Source organism: Chaetodon trifascialis, chromosome 12 (assembly GCF_039877785.1).
Source record: "Chaetodon trifascialis isolate fChaTrf1 chromosome 12, fChaTrf1.hap1, whole genome shotgun sequence".
Classification (NCBI taxonomy): domain Eukaryota; kingdom Metazoa; phylum Chordata; class Actinopteri; order Chaetodontiformes; family Chaetodontidae; genus Chaetodon; species Chaetodon trifascialis.
In genome coordinates, this window is record NC_092067.1 from 21,242,366 (window position 1) to 21,259,457 (window position 17,092).

At 44.0% G+C, this 17,092-nt stretch overlaps 1 protein-coding gene across 3 annotated transcripts in view; it reads left to right on the plus strand.

Annotated features, from left to right (window-relative positions):
* Positions 1-17,092, plus strand: part of pard3bb (par-3 family cell polarity regulator beta b) — a 189,134-nt gene that overhangs the window by 161,574 nt on the left and 10,468 nt on the right. For 2 of the 3 annotated variants that reach the window (XM_070976180.1, XM_070976177.1), the window contains exon 23: positions 8,412-8,491. In XM_070976180.1, the coding sequence (XP_070832281.1) occupies positions 8,412-8,491 (80 nt within the window). The remainder of the gene's footprint in view (positions 1-8,411; positions 8,492-17,092) is intronic. The other variant, XM_070976179.1, reaches the window with a different exon arrangement.

The window sequence follows — 17,092 nt, forward strand, 5'->3', positions numbered from 1 at the left end:
TCAGCATGTCTGTCCGTCTGTTTTCACGCCACCTGCCTGATAACTTTTAAATGCCATTTTTTAAAAAAGGGAATTAATATGATTGATAGGTCTACCTGCTGATATGCATACAAACACACACAAACACAATATGCAGCCACTTCCACTCCCTCACAATCCTACGCTAAGCAAACAGGATACGCTGTGCATTAAGTAGTATTAATCGCTGTATTCATGGGAGATGCGCTGAGCTGCGTGCTTTGGGGAAAATTGACCTTCTGTGGTCTTAATTGTATGAGAGGCTCAACAGCGCTGTGACATTTAACTGTGCACCAGTCTTAATTCTTAGCCCTTTATTCTAGTGCTTTGCTGACATTTCAGGAGGAGGAGGCTTGTGAATAAAGACGCTTTGTGCCTCTTTGGTGTTGTAAACAAATAAGCAAAATTTGCTCATGTTATTTTATTCTTTCGCTATCTTTCTCTGCCTCTCTGACACTTTACAGCCTGTTGTCCATCACCCTCACTCTCACGGCTGTCAGTCTCTGTGTCTCTCAGCAGGGATGAGTGAAATTTTACAGTCCAGTCGCACAAACTCACCAAAATGGTGTGTCTGCAGAGGTTTCACAAGGTGGTTGATCAATAGCAATGAATCTGCGATTACTTTGCCAGGTGCTGAGATTTCTGGTTTTGAAACTTCACTCTGCAGCCTACAGCCTGTGTTTTCTAAAGACACACAGGAACACCACCAACTTACAGTACACAATTACAATGCTGCAAGCAGGTAAATAAAAACCAGCGTATTTATGAATTGTAATTACTTTCATTGCCATTAAACCTCTGCTTGTTCACACTGAGTAGTATATGGACATGATCTGGAAGGAAAACATGTGCTTATTTGCTTCCTGAAAGAGTTAAATGAGAATATCAACACCACTGTCCTGTCTGTATGTTCAGTATGAAACTACAGCCAGCAGCCTGTTAGCTCAGCTTAGCAAAAACAGCAGAAACGGGGGGGAAACATCCAAATGTAACAAAATCTGCCTGCAATCACCTTTAAAGGTCACTAATTAGCGTGTTCTACTTGTTGTTAATTCATATAAAAGCCAAAATGCAAAAATGTCAGTTCCCCAGTTTATTGGGGGGCTGAGTGCAGCCGTGGCCAGGCAACCAGTGGAGATGCCATGAAGTCACTGGTACGAGGCAGGAAAAAGTCCAGCATATAACCCCCAGCCCCCCACCCATAAGAACTGATGTTTTATACTTAGTTTTTTTGTGCAGACTAAACAAACAAGATATGACATGCTAATCAGTGAGCTGTAGAAATGCTGGTAGATGCATTTTGTTACTATCAGGCAGAGCAAGGCTAGCTGTTTCCACCTGTTGCTAAGCTAACAAACCGCTGGCTGTGGCTTCATATTTGATGGACAGATGTGAGAGTGGAATAAGAGGAAAGTTCTAGGCTTTGTTTCTCTCATTATTTTTATGCCAGCTACCAACCTGCGATGCAGATGCATATCTTACCGATGAACTTCTGACTTTGGCTGAGCGACTGTCTCCTGTGTGGTCAACACAGGCTCATTAGAAGAGTGATGGACTATGGCAAAGCCCCATTTGGAGAGCTGAGTGTGTGTGCGGAGGTGAACTCGTGTAAGAGTGTGAATAAGCGTGTTCTTGTGAGTGTACTCTCTTTCCTTCAGTGCTGCTTTGTTAAGAGGGTGTAGTAATTAGCCTGAGAAAATGGATGGCTTTTCACCAGCAGCTGCAATTACTGCTTTCTCTAGAATGAATGGATGGATGGATGGACGGACGGAGGGATGGTATATAGTATTAAATGAATGGATGAAGAGTTATAATGGGAAGAATAAACAAAGACTGGGATGCCGTGATGGAGAGCAGGAATGAATGAACGGAAGGAAGTATGTATGGTTGGCCAGCAGTGGGAGGAAGGAAAGATGGAGTGTGTGAGGAAGAACGGGGTGAATGAACCGCCGCCTTGTTTATCACTGCTTGAGTGGAAGTGGAGGGCATCACAACTCATTGCATGTGGCCAGGAGTGGCAGCCGTGCCCATGAGCGGTTTGGAGTTTGGAAAGGAAATGAAGGAGGAGAAAATACGAATTGACATCTGGCACCAATGAAAAGAAAGAACGACGGGTGTTAGATTTCTTTTTGCTGCGTGCCATTTAAAAATGTGAAGCATAGCTCGCTTCACACACAGGAGACAGGTGGAATATGTTTTCCTCCCTCACCACAGAATAAGATAACATATTACTGATTAACAGGATGCATCCATCTATCAATAGATGGAATGTGGATGTGTGTGTATGGATTAGCTTTGTGTGTCTGTGTATAAATCTTTCTCCATCCCTGTGAAACACAACCAGCATGCCTGGGGTGAAGTAATCATAAAGAATGGCCTTCAACCGGTGACAAAATCCAACTAATAACACACAGCCAAGCGTTGTTGTAATTTTCTAAAAACCTGAAGCAGTTTTTCCACCTCGCGACGAACCTGAGTGAAAGCTGCGAGGCTTTTTAAAAAAAGAAGCCCAATTTGAAAAACGGGGGGCTGATATTTTATGGATACGTCATTTTAAATGTGCTGCACGAACTGCATTATGTTAAATTATTCTTTAGGCGCAGTAATATCGGCTGCGTGTAACTACACAGGTTTTGAGGGAATAGAAAGTTTGAAAATTAGAAATGTGACGTCTGACCTTAAAATTTGAAGTGTGCCGACACAATGTGATGAAAAAGAACTTTCTGCAGCATCTTTCACTCCCTCAAAACCTATGAAGTTATACACAGCCAGTATTACTCCACCTTGCACAACTTGCTGGCCCTAAAGCTGAGAAAACCCAAAACACATTGTGCCAATTTAGTTTGGAATTAGCGGCTCTGTCAGTTAAAAGTAGAAAAACTGAGAGTGAAGTTCAGCCACCGACTGCTTAGATATGTTGTATGTGTATGTCACCAGTAAAGCAGGTGCAGGACTGCTTTCCTCATGCAGTGCGAGTGTAGATTGACGGGGATCAAGTGATCAGGGTTTGAGATCTGTTGTGTGTCTCCATCCTGCTTTGCGTGATTTTAATTTTGATCGGAGAGCAGATCTGAGATCAGTTTTCAGTTGTAATCTGCATTTATGTCAAAGAGGAAAAGTTTTTACAGTGCGCCATTGGGATGGTGAGTCATTGTCTTTAGCTTTTCGCATTCATAGACAAGTTTCTTCAGGTGGTCCTCCTCCTAACACAATGCACGGGCTTTAGGTATATCACAGGCAGCAGAAATGACACACACACACACACACTCTCAAACGCACACACGCAGCCTCCTCAGAGCTGTGTTTTAATTGAGTCAGCCTAAAGTGCTGGCTGTGCAGAACGATATGACTGATACGGATTAGAACCAGCCTTCCCTTATTCATCGATTTCTACATGGGTGGGAGGCAGGCGGCGGGGGGGGCAGGATGGAGGGATGATAGAAAGGGAGCAGAATCTTTTTCCATTGATTTCCGGAAGGAGAAAAGGACATTGGTGACTGAGGGAAAGACAGATGGACTGAGAGTAAAAGAAACATATGGCAGGAGGAAGGTAAGGGATTGTTAAAGAGGGAGCCCCCCCCTGCCCCCCGTCTATTTGCTGTACAGAGGAAGAGAGGAGGAACGGCAGGGGGCTTAGGAAGGAGAACAGTGAAAGAAGCAGAAGTGACTGGAAGAGATTATGCTGTTCCTCTTTGTCATCATTGATTTTAGGAAGAGACGGGGTAGGGAAAGACAATAAGAGACGGGATGTGGGAAAAGGGTGAAATGACGAGGGAGCACAGAGAGAGAGGCTTATAAATTCATGGCTGAGTGATGGATGGATTCACGGAAAGGAGAAAGGACAATGGAGTAAGACAACAGCATTAAGGGTGCAGCAGAACCAGGAGTTCTTAATTAAGAGTGAAGGCTGGGGAGGGGGTTTTAACATAAAGCGCTCACAGGAACCCTTTATTTCACTTAAGGAGAGCCGGCTAATGAAGGGAAGAGATGAGGTGTGGACATGGAGAGGATGAAAGGGGGGAGGCGGGAGGTGAGAAGAGCACAAAAAGCGCTGAAGAGCGACAAGCAAGGCGGAAAGAGACACTTCACGTTCGGGCTAAGTAGTCTCATTTACTGAACGCTCCGTGTCGATCAGAATCCCTTTGAAATCCTCGAAACAGCTCGAGTGAAAAGGATGGGATGTTTGAACCGCTCAGTGTCTGTGTGCAAGACAGACTGAGAGAGAAACATGACTGTAAGACCGTGTGTGTGTGTGTGTGTGTGTGTGTGTGTGTGTGTGTGTGTGTGTGTGTGTGTGTGTGTGTGTGTGTGTGTGTGTGTGTGTGTGTGTGTGTGTCAGTGCTGCAAGTGATGGGGTGGTCTGTTTTATGGGTAAATTGAAGGGTCTGTTGAAAGGAGAGAGATGAGCCCCTCTTACAGTGTGTGTGCATGTGTGTTTGCGAGTGTGTGTCTGTGTCGTTTTCTGTGTGTGTGTGTGCGTGTGTGTGTGTCTGCTCCCTCTCCCTTCAGTATCAGTCTCTTCTGCTTGATTTCCGCGCTCTCCTCTCTGCCTCTCCTCTGCTCGCTATGCCGTGAAATGGTTTTTCACTAGACCATTACCCCAACCAGTGCGCTACAGCGCTGCCACAGCCCTCTGTGAGTGAGGGGGAGTGTGTTTAAGTGTGTGTGTGTGCACGTGCCTGGGGAGAGAGAGAGAGAGAGAGTATGTGTGTGTGTGCACTTGAAAGAGAAAGATTGTGCATGTTTTGAGGAAGATGGATTTTGTGCACGTGCTAGGTACAGGTGGTACAGGTGTGTGTGTGTGTGTGTGTGTGTGTGTGTGTGTGTGTGTGTGTGTGTGTGTGTGTGTGTGTGTGTGTGTGTGTATATGAGGGGAGAAAAAAAGAAGGTGTGTGCAGTGTTTTCCACCCAAGCTCACCTGTCACAGTGTTTGCCCTGCACTGTACTGCTGTCACAGTTCTGAATGTTGAGTGTCGGCTAACATTCAACATCTCTCTCTCACACACACACACACACACACACACACACACACACACACACACACACACACACACACACACACACACACACACACACACTCACACACATTACAGAATAATTACATGTTACACAAGAAAAACTGAACAGATCATCACAAGGAAACAAATACACTGAGGCTTCAGAGGTGTCATCATTCAGTCAACATATTTCAGTACTAAATCCTGCACACTGACTGTCCTGCTTGCATGGACAGGGCAGTTTCTGAGGACCAGGGAGGTGGATTAACCCAGCATATATAATATATAATCTTTATTTTTTTCAAAGCAAACCTCTCTGAAGTCCTCATGTGCCTCACAGTATAGTAAGAAGTGAGATTCTGTCTCAACCTCTCGATGTTAAGCGAACACAGCCCAGCCACCCTGGGTAGCCTGCTCTGCCTGCGAAGGCCTGTTTCTATGGCCACGCTGTGTCCTCCCTCCCTCTCTCACACACACACTGCTTGCACACAGCTACAGACAGGCTGAAACAGGCGGCTGCAGTCTTCCAGGGCAGGTCGCTCTGTTCACTGAGAAACCTTTTAGCCTTAGCCTTAAAGTCTTTTAGCTCCAGCTGAGTAGTTTTAGGATTGAGTGACATTTCCAGCCATGAGCATCTTTCTGTAGAACTTTATGTAAAACCAAAAATACTTTTCAAAGCTGGATTCACTTCATCATTGCATGTAAATGTATTTTATTATATTCATCTAACAAAAAGTTGAAGTTTTACGCAGATTCATTACTTTTGTGACTTCGTATCAGTGTGTGATGCTCTTTCATGTGCTGATTTTGCCGCTTCTATAAACAGAACAGTATCAAAGCTGTATCACAAACACACACTCAGACGTACACACACGCAGCAATAAGTTACTGAATGTGTAGAAATGTAGTAATATCAAGTAATAGCTAACATTCTTCCACCATCCTCACTGTGTACCACTTTGCTTGTGTGTGTTTAGATGGAGATATCTGTTTGCTTTCTATACACTCCTCCACTTCATACGCACACATCCACCACACACTCAATCTGTTTGTGTTTACTCAGTCTGTGGCATCGCACGGTAATCTCCTCCTCCTAATCCGTGTGTATGGAAACACACAAAGACATGCACGCTCGAGCAGAAGAGCTCCGAACCATACACTCGCTCGGTCCGTCTGTCTGTAACAGGACGTCTTATGGGTTCGTCATCCGCTGCCTTTCAGAGGACAAGCCTGGCAGTATTCTATATAACAGTAAACTGATCCAAGTACTGTGAAGCCAAAGCCTGATGTGTCTTATTCCTTTGTGCCATAGACCTCCATCCTTGTCCAAAAATACCAAGTCCCGAATACCACTACCGCAAGCTGTAGTTTATTTTAAGTCAATCCCACATGCGACCGCCATAAATACTCACTAGTGCACCAAATGCATATAAAATAGTCCCCAACGAGCGCACTGTTTGCTCCTGTTTGAGTAATGATCGCTAAGCCCGACAGTGCCTTGCTGTTCTATCCAAACCGTCTTTCCTCCAGCTCTCTGACACCTGCCTCCCTCTTTCATTCATTTTCTCTCCATTCATGACTCTTTGCTTTCTCTTCACCCCTATTACTCGCCTCTCCCACCTCTCCGTCTCCCCTGGATGTCGCAGTCATTCCCCCCCCGCTATCTCTCGCTCCCTCTTTTAACGTCTTGTTTAAATTGTGTCGTCCGTGTCCCTTTCGGCCCTCCGCTCCGCTGTCCTTGTCTTCACCCCATTCGCTCCCGTGTTTTATAATTCACCTCTCATCCCTTCTCTCTCCCTGCCACTTCTCAATGGCTTCATAATATCCCTCCTCCTCTCTATATCTCTCTCGGCCGCTCTCCCTAACTCATTTACTTCTCATTCACTCTATCTCTCTTTCCTCCTTTCTTCTCCGTTTAATGCCTTTTCATTCTTTTCGCTCCACCTCTCTATTCCCACCTAATATCCTGCGCTCTCTCTCTACTTGAGATATTGAAGCTATAAAGACAGGTGTTCAAAAGAAAGCAGGTCTAGCAAATCTGTTTTATATGCCTCCTGGCATCATACCCTGGAATGCAGAGAGAGAAGAAAAAGCTGCGGTCTGTAATATCTAATTCCCGGCACCTTTTTCATTGACAATATTGCCTTGAGTTGAGAAGAAAACCTAGTTTTCTATGATACCTTCAACCTTTTGTCTTCACCAGTTTGGGACACACACATACACTTCTATTATCTTTTGGGTTTAATGGAACTCTTCTACAGTTTCTCCCACGTTATACATGCTTCACCCTACTTTTACAGTATAAAAACATGCACATCACACACAGCATTGTCCTGTTGTCTGAGGTACAACAGTGTACTTGAAGAAACAGTTATGCGTTATGCAATTTTAGCTGATAGAAATGTATATTATGAACAAAAGCACCATTGTGCAGTGGCGGCGGTGCGTTTGATGGGCTATTTTCAGAGACTCAGTGTTGCACAGACCCTGAGGGGACTTTATAATTCTGCACGTACAGTAAGTCACAACACTCAATCACCTGATTCATTTCTCACTCTCTCACCCCACATTATGTTAAAATGAGTCTCATTTACAATATTCAGTGTGTCTCACAGAGGAAATGGCTTGTGTGTGTGTGTGTGTGTGTGTCTGCGTGTGTTTGTTTGTGTGTGTGTGTTAATGGAGCTTGTTGACGTTTGGGGTTTAGTCGGCTTCTTTAAGGAGCGCCGCGGCAGCTGGAATCTCCCTACTGAATAGCCCGGGATAATCTCTGAGAGAGCGACAGTGTGTGTGTGTGTGTGTGTGTGTGTGTGTGTGTGTGTGTGTGTGTGTGTGTGTGTGTGTGTGTGTGTGTGTGTGTGTGTGTGTGTGTGTGTGTGTGTGTGTGTAAGAGGGGAGAAGAGAGGAATGGGAATAAGTGGAAGAAGAGAAAAAAAACATGATGTGAGGGTAAGAGAGAGAACCAGTGAGATGAAGAGTAAGAGAGGAAGCAGAAGAGATTGAACTGTCAGCAGCTTGACTTAATCTTTTTTTCTCAAGATGGAGATGAGACTCGAGTCAGTGTATGTGTGACTCTGTGTGTGTGTGCGTGAGCGAGACGACTCCATCCATTTCTGAAGTAACCTAATCTAGGATGGAGACCTCGTCCACCCCCCCCCCCAAATAAACTTAGAAGCCCGAAACTCTAAATCCCTAATAACTAGCCTTTGTCGATGCTAAATTACCCCTGTATCACAAACACACACTCACAGACACACATATGAGGAGAGCGAGGGGCTTATGGGTGCACGCTGCACATGCTTAGGCTCACACTTTTGCAGTTTATTAGTGCTCGAGGCAGGGAAATACATAATTCAGGCTGTGCAGGCCACAAACTAACCAATTGTCTCTCTTTAGCAGATGCCGGGCAGAGGGCCGGATCATCGGTTGGCACCACGTTACGAAGAGGTGGAACGTCAGTATGCCTCCTTACCAAGGTACCGCTCCTTATCCTTATCTATGTATGAGGAGTAAAAGTAAATGTTTTGCACTGCTCTCTGCTCCCTTTTGCTCCTCGAAGCCTGTAATTAAATCTGTGCAGTCTGTATGTCTTTGCGAGCGTCCCTGGAGGCCTCGCTCAGCCAGGAACTCACCTTATCCCCTCCCTGGGGAGCGCGCACACAGACAGGGGCTGAAAACTGATCCCCGACTCCGAGATCTGCTCCCCCACCAAAACGCACTTCGTCTTATGCACAATCAGTAGTTGTCAAAGTCGTCATGAGTGAACTCTCTGGTGTTTCATTCCTTTCTTTTAACTCTACAGCTTCAAACCTCAGCTGTTATAGTTTGGTGTCTGCATGTTTTATTGAACTAGAGAGGCAGCAAAGTTCAATACAGGGTTTTTATTTTTAGAAAAAAAAAATTGCGGCACAATCTGAAGAACTGCACTCTACCAGAGATGTTGCATACATTAACACAGGATAAAAACCTGGTCGTGGATTTAGCTCATGTAACTCAGCTCGTTCTCTGCTTTTCAAATCAGCAGCATGAGCTGACGTCACTGCGACAGCGTTCATTTTCAGGGGGTCCTCACTGCACTGCATGTTGTTACCCCTCCCAGGGCCGTGAGTACAGGTGTCCTTTCTCACCAAATAAACTTCTTGTGGGAATATTTAACCAAAAGATTCACTGAACCTTTTTTTATGTGTTTATTAGTTACAGCAAATCACTATCATATTCAACCAGACAAACTTTTTCTCCCTGTTCTCCCTCCCATCCCCCTGTTCCCCTCACAAAATAGTAAGGAAAAGTATGTTAAGACTAAAAAAAAATAATAATAATAATAATAATGTTAATAACAGCAGAACCCTGGATGTGGTATACAGTATATACATGCCTGTGTGGACACAGATACACATACATATACACAGATATATGCACACACTCACTATAGTTGATTAAACAAATTCTGAAGACACATTTCAAGGCGTTTCTCAGGACATTATATCACACCGCATGGACGTTCTACTCTCTCAGAGCCTCCTCCTGCTGAAGCAAGTTACCAACATTAGCATCATGTGTTAAAAAACATATAAAAGGTCTCCAGATGTCATCACAGACATGTTACTTCCGTTTAATAATGTATGTTATCTTTTCCGTTGTCATGTTTAATGCCATTTCTTTAATCCACCTTCCAATTCTTGGTCCATCAACTTTTTTCCAATTAAGGGAAATGGTACGTTTAGCCCGTAATATACACATATCTACAAATCTAGATTCTTTACTTTGTAGTTGTGGGATAGTTGGATATGTACCCGGAATAAAAAGCTTGGGATCCAGTGGTAGTTTCTTATCTAATATCTGATCAATCGTGTTCAAAATATCTTGCCAGAAGGATTTCACTTTCACACATTCCCATATGCAGTGGTACATTGTTCCTCTTTGTTCATTGCACTTAATATGGTTAAAGTCAATTAAGAGATAAAAATCATCCAATCAGGGTTGTGCAAACTGTCAAAAGAGCTTTGCACAAGATGTTTATGTTGTAATAATTAACTGTTGTTTCTAAAATTACTTTCATTGTTTCATTTTTATTTTCCAGTTTTTCCACTCTTTTTCAGTCAGACTAAGCTGGTTTTGTTTTTGTTTTTTTTGCTTAGTCAGATGGTTGAGGAGGCAGGAGAGTAGAGGACACAGGACAGACAGCCAAGCAGGGACATTAACCACATGACTATTGGTGCAGCATGCGTTCGCCTGCTGCCTGCTCTGCGTTGTGTTGTATTTCTCCAGCATGTAAAATCATATTAGCCGACATAAGAACGATAGCAGCTTCCTGGCTGCACTGATGACGTCTTGAAGGATTCTTTCCATGTATTTCTCATGATGTGTTTCCGATGTGACCAGATGAATATCCAGGTCCAGAATGGCCGCCGTTGTTTAAAAGATGTTTAAAATGTGTGTGTGAAACCGCAGCTGTTCGCCGACCATTTAAGCATCTAAATGTGAAACACGGTCGAGGCGTACTATATTCCCCAGCCATCATCAGTCACTCTCGGTCTTTCAGCGTCTCATTTTTCATTTGCAACCTTTTCACTTTCACTGCCTGAAAGGCCTCAACTTTAATTCTCCTCTCTTTCTTCAGTCTATCTTTACATCTCCATATTTTTTCTTCTCCTGTGCGCTCCTTTGTTCATTCCCCCTCTTCTCCTCCACGGTCCCTTATGTTCTCTGCCATTTTTTCCCCATTGCTTTCCAAAGATGAATAGTGCTGCTGTAATGTACTTTCGTAAAGCCCCTTAACGTGCCTGATATCACCGCGCTGTAAACTCCTGCTCTATCTAAAAATAAGACGTATTCAAGTGAAAATAGAAGTGTAAAATTCAACAGGAAAAAGCTCAGAGTAGTTGTTACTAGCTTCTTCTCACCTCATTTTGGTTTGCCTCTAAGAACCGACACCTCAGCAGACTCACAAGCCAACAACAAATGTTTGTTTGTTTGCGTGTGTGAGAGAGAGAGAGAGAGAGAGAGAGAGAGAGGAAGCCAGCGAGTGGAATGACAGACAGAAGTTAAGAACGTTAGAAAGTTTATAGCCAGGTTCCCACCCCTGTTAAAATGGTGAGGGATGGCTATTTCACACCTCTTTCGTGTGTGTGTGCGCGCGCGTGCGTGTGTGTGTGTGTGCATGGGAGAGAGGGTGTCTGTGTGGGTGATGACTTTGGCAGATGGGAGCGAGAACAGTGATGATAGTTTTGAGGTCTGGCTGTGGTATCTGAAAAGCCTTGGGAAATTGGACACACACACACTCACATACAGTACACCCTGTCTCTGTTTCCACTTTCAGACATGCACTGTAATCCCAAAAATGCTGTGCCAATTTTACATGTAGGCCTCGTGTTTGAAAGGGACCCCGGCGATTTTTCCATAAAAGTCACTCTGACAGTGCGCCTACTTACAAACTGGTAACGCTTCTGAAACGTTTTCCACGCAGCTGAAGTGTGATTTAAAACTGTCATGCTGCCAATAACGCAGCGTTCTTTGTTTTTCAGGACAAAACAGGACAAAAAAGGTGACAGATTAAGCATAGATGTGACAGAATATACAGACAGTCACACAGAAAGGGTCATGAGGGTTATCATATATAGACCAAACAGATTTTTTTGTTGTTGTTTTTCTTAAAGGGAGTGTTGTATGTGTTTGCATGCATGTATGAAAATGTGATGTCAGTGTAGCATGTATTCACATATAAGTGTAAGGAGGAGTAAAGATAAACAAGGTAATAAATGTAATACATAATAACAATAGTAATAAAGATACAAAAAGCTGATAAATAAATTAAACATAAATGCATAGTATCTTATATATATCTTGGGAAATGATGGTTTGAATGCTTTAACCCTAAAGCAGCAGATGTGGCTGTGAAAAGACACGTTTCCATTTTAGAGGAAGAAGAAGAAACGTACTTTATTTTATCACACACACTACATGCACACGCCATGCTTCCTGAAATTATTTCTTCACATTTGACCCATCCATCGTACATCCTTCCTCTGTGGCAGACGAAGAGCGGTGGGCTGCCAGCTGCCCAGGGACCTAGTTGTTTTTTCATCACCATTGGTCAGGTGGCCCCTTTCCGCGAGCAGCATGCACCGAGGACATGGCGGAGGACACGCCCCCAGCGCCCCAGATGGGAATCAAACCCGGGACCTTCTAGCTATGAGGCAACAGTGTTGCCACTGGTCCACCGTTCCACCTACACAAGCTTAACTATTTTTGTAAAAATGTCTGGTTGTTGGTCTGACTTCTAAATTAAACTTTTACTTGTAGGTGAGAAAACAGCCTTATAGATATAAATAGATTTATGTCTGACCTTCTCTTTCATAATCTCATGACTGATGCTAAACTATCGCAATATTGTTAGTTTTCCACAATGAACGCACCAATCTGAAAGCCGGTCACAAAATAGACAGATTAGCCCGGAAATGTTCCTGAAAAGGACTCCCCTCTTTCTCCTTCTGTCTCCATTTATCTCTCCCCCCTGCCTCTGCATCTCTCCCTCCACGTTTCTCCTGCTGTCAATTAACTCAAGAGATATTTCAGCATCTAGAGAGTCGGAGAAAGAGCTCATGTTTGGAAACCACATCCAGGCTGTTGACCTTATCAAAACATATTATTTTGCCACTGGCCCAGAAATAGCTAGCAGGCTGTGTGTATCTAGTGTCTGCATGCCTCTATACCTGTATGCATGTGTGGGAGGGACCGTGTGTGTGTGTGTGTGTGTGTGTGTGTGTGTGTGTGTGTGTGTGTGTGTGTGTGTGTGTGTGTTTGTGTGTGTGTTTATGTTATTCCAAGTGAGTCCGAAAATAGCTGCAGGGTTGCTTACTCAGGTACTGTATGTTTGACTCAAAGTCAGTTAACCGGAGCACTGGGTACGTTGTCTGTGTGTGTGTGTGTGTGTGTGTGTGTGTGTGTGTGTGTGTGTGTGTGTGTGTGTGTGTGTGTGTGTGTGTGTGTGTGTGTGTGTGTGTGTGTGTGTGTGTGTGTGCGTGCGCACTATCACTGTGAGACGAGATTTTGATGGCTCTAAAATTAAAACATGACCCAGCAGTGGATGATGTTTCCCTGCCCAAAGCACAAACACCACCTCACAGACTGTCAGTAAACGTGCTGCATGAAATACAGACGAGTCTGTTGGGGGTATATTGTATATTTTTGTGACTGCATGAAAGCCTTTTCTAAGTGTTTGCTGCTAAAATCACTTTTGACGACGGTAATTTAACCTGATTTTAGATGTTGCAACCATTTTGCTGAAACAGAAAATAATGTGTTTGTAAAATTATGCTTTTAAAAAATTAAAAGTTGGTGTTATGTAATACTTACCGTCAATATTAATTATCATGATTTTAGTGCATCAGCAACATGTGGCCCATTGAAACATTCATCACTTCATGTGATCATGCATTCAGTGCTACATGACCTCTGCTCAGGATTCAGAAAATAGCCTCAGTCTTAACTCTCTCACTCTTAATTTTTTTTTTTCTAAGATGGAAAGGGAACATAGACAACGTAGAAAAGGAAAGAGGTGAGGACACAACAGCGCATGTCCTTTCACTGCAAATCCCCCAAGGTCTCCTTTCACTGCCATTTTCTTGAAATTACCTCTCCATCCTCTTCACCCCCTGTCCTCCACATCTCACCTTCTCTCTCCATTTCACCATTTCTGTACTTCTCCCCTTCCATCTCACTTTCTCTCAGCGGTGTGATTATACTGAAACAAAGGACCCCTGTTGAGAGTGTGTCCCTATACCTCTGCCCATGTGAGAAGCAGTTTGAATTTTAAACACGGGAGGACATTTGTCGGGACCTGGGCTTATTTCCATTTTATTAGATAGTTTAGAGTGTCGAGAGACTGGCTGAGAGAGAGAGAGAGAGAGACAGACAGAGAGAGAGAGAGAGAGGGGTGTGCGACCATCAGCAAACACTGCTGGCTGGAATCAAACCTGAAGGGTGCAGTTAAATGTTTTGTGTCTTAACACCGTCTTAACACCACCTCCCAGTTTGGTGTTAATGTTTGAACATGAGTCTTCAGTGGTGTGTGTGTGTGTGTGTGTGTGTGTGTGTGGAGAGAGTGAGGACATTTTGGCCCATCCTCACAACTTCAAAGGACTGTCAGGTTAAGGTTAAGACTTGGTTTTAAGGGTTAGGTTAGAATTAGGTTTAGGTTAAGGTCAGGGTAAATGTCAAGGAATGCATTATATAAGTACAAGTGTGTGTGTGTGTGTGGTTGTGTGTGTGTGACAAAACACAGGTCCCCGTAATGTAAATCATTACATTTTAGGATGAAGACTGGGGGTTAAGGTAAGTCATGGTTTTGGTTATGGTTAGAGTAAGTCTCCTGCAAATGAATGCAAGCCTATGTAATGTCCCCATAAGTTATGTATACCACTACTGTGGGCGCCGGGGGGCGTGTCCTCCACCATGCCTTCGGTGCATGCTGCTCGAGGAAAGGGGCCTTTCTGTGTGGAGTTTGCATGCTCTCCCCGTGTTCAACTGGGGTATCCACCATAAAAACCCCCACTAAAAACATGCAAGAAGATCACCACCTGACCAATGGTGACGAAAGGAACTGGGTCCCCGGGTGCCGCTGTCGGATGGCAGCCCACCGCTCCTGGTCTGCCGTGGAGGAAGGACTTGCCGGGATGGGTTAAAAGCGGAGAAAAGAATTCACTTAAGCATGGCATGTGCATGTGTTGTGATTAATAAAGGAATGTCTTCTTCTTCTTCTTCTTCTTCTTCTTCTTCTTCTTCTTCTTCTTCTTCTTCTTCTAATGCATGTGTGTGAATGGGAGAGAGTGTGTAGTTCTTCTTATTAAAAAACAAGGCTTGCTTCCCTGCGGTTTAGTGGCACCCCTTTCTTCCATGAGCCCGTACTTTTTTCTTTTAACGGCTGTTTTTGAAGCCGTCAGCGGCGTGCGTGTGAGCCTCAAAGCGCACAGGACTGGACTCAGTCAGCCTTGATTAAAAACATGATTTTGCTCCCAGAAGAGTTCTGCTGATAACAGCGATCAGTTGTTTGAAACACAGCCTTGACCCAATTGCATTAGCCAAACACCCTTTCCCATTTGTCCTCGTTATTACTCTTATTGGATTAAAAGAGCCAATCAGAATTGCCGTGCAGGTTTCTGGGAAGGCTGTCACTTCCTCATTGTAATGATAATTGGATGATTGGTGATTGGAAGGCAGATGTTGTGCTCTGTGTCTTGTCTATTTTAGGTGCATTTCCTCATTTGCGTCCCTCCACTTTCTGCCGTTCGTCTTTGCATCGTTCTCTCGTCCAGCCCCTCCTCTTGCTCATTTGCTCTGAACTTGGGGTGAAAAGGACATTGTTGAATAATTTTTTCACTCTGCTGAGGAGGGAAATGAAAATGTCTTTCTCTCCCTCTGTCCCTCTTGAGAAGACCTCCCAACCAGGCCCGAGGGTTTCCCAGACCACTTTACAACTGCTTTACAACAATCCGGCCCATTGTCCAGTCGTTTTCCTGTGTCTCTGCTCTCGAGTCTCTGCTTGTTTGTTAGCCACGCAGGGGAGCACCCCCCCCCCTCTCTTTTTCTCTCTTGACCCTGGCTTGTTCCTAGCTTCTAGTGTTTCTGATGTGTTCACCCGTTGCTGCTTTAAAGAGTTCTGGCCCCAGCTTTGATCTTGATCGAGGACTCTTAAAAGTCGGGTTGCCACCGATAATGTGTTGCAGAACCAGTGGGTCCCCCCGTGACAAGAGTATGATATGCTTTCATATGTCTGGACCCCGGGGTGAGGGAGGAAATTTTTCCTTCGGGTCCCAGCCGGTGAATGTTTAACAGGTCTTTGTGAGTTGAACCGGTGTTAAGTGATACTGTGCTCATGTGGCTTAGTGAAGCCAAGCATCTCGCCTGTTTCACATTGTTCTTTTTTGAGCGCAGACGATGGTTCGCCTGTACTTTACAACAGTCAGCTAATTACCAAAAATATGGGACATACATCAATGAATGTTATGTTATTATTTATGACTCACCGAAGAACGAGAGGATGGACTGCGCTTCGTTTCAGCATTTGCAGCTGTGAAATGTTAACATCTGGCAGCAGCCTAATGATCCATCTGCCGTCCCTGTGCTGCTACATGCCTCGTTTTCTTTTCCACGAATTCTCAAAGTTATGTTGGATCGGCGAACGGTGATTAAATGTGTTTGTGCATGCAGAGTTCTTTTTCACAATGACATAAACTATGAAAGGCAGCGTGGTGAGCGCGCGCAAAGGCCGAGCTCACGTCAGGTTCTTTGATAGCAGATGGAACGTGCTGTAAATTGACATGATGTATGAATCTTTTGAAACAGGAAACGGCTCATATTACTGCAACAGGAAGGGGTTTGACATTAAAATGAAGCGGTGAGAGGTGTTTGTTGAGTTAGTGCACGGATGTACACTTTCACCTTCAGCTCCACTGTTCTACATTCACTACCAGTGACTGGTAGTCGTTTAGTTGTCGACTATTGAATTAATCGCCAGCTGTTTTCGAATTGAAAAATTGGTTTGAGTAATTTTTCATTTCTGATTCCTAAATGTGGATATTTTCTTGTTTCTTTACGCCTTCATGACAGTAAATATGAATATCTTCGGGCTGTGGACGAAACAAGACATTTGGGGACGTCATTTTAGCCTTTGAAAAACACTGATCAGCATTTTTCACAATTTTCTGACCTTTAATAGACCAAAAAACAGATCCATTAATCAAGGAAATAATCAACAGATTAACTGACAATTAAACTTATTGTGAGTTGCAGCCCTTTGCATGACTACAGTTGCACATACACTTGATATTTCCCAGCACTGTCTGTGCATGCATCTGTGTGTTTGTGCCCCCCCTTGAAAGCCCTTTCATATGAATCCATGCTTGTGGGTGTGCAGAGGCTTTTACAATCTCCCATCTCCCTGTTGAAAGCACTGTTTCAGAACTCCTCTTCATGTACCAAATTAGCGGCTATTGAGGGATCGTAATTTTGTCAGCAATTTGTATCCTGTGGTCATGCTCAGAGCAAAATGTCCCCAGCTTGAAGCTATTACATCTTGC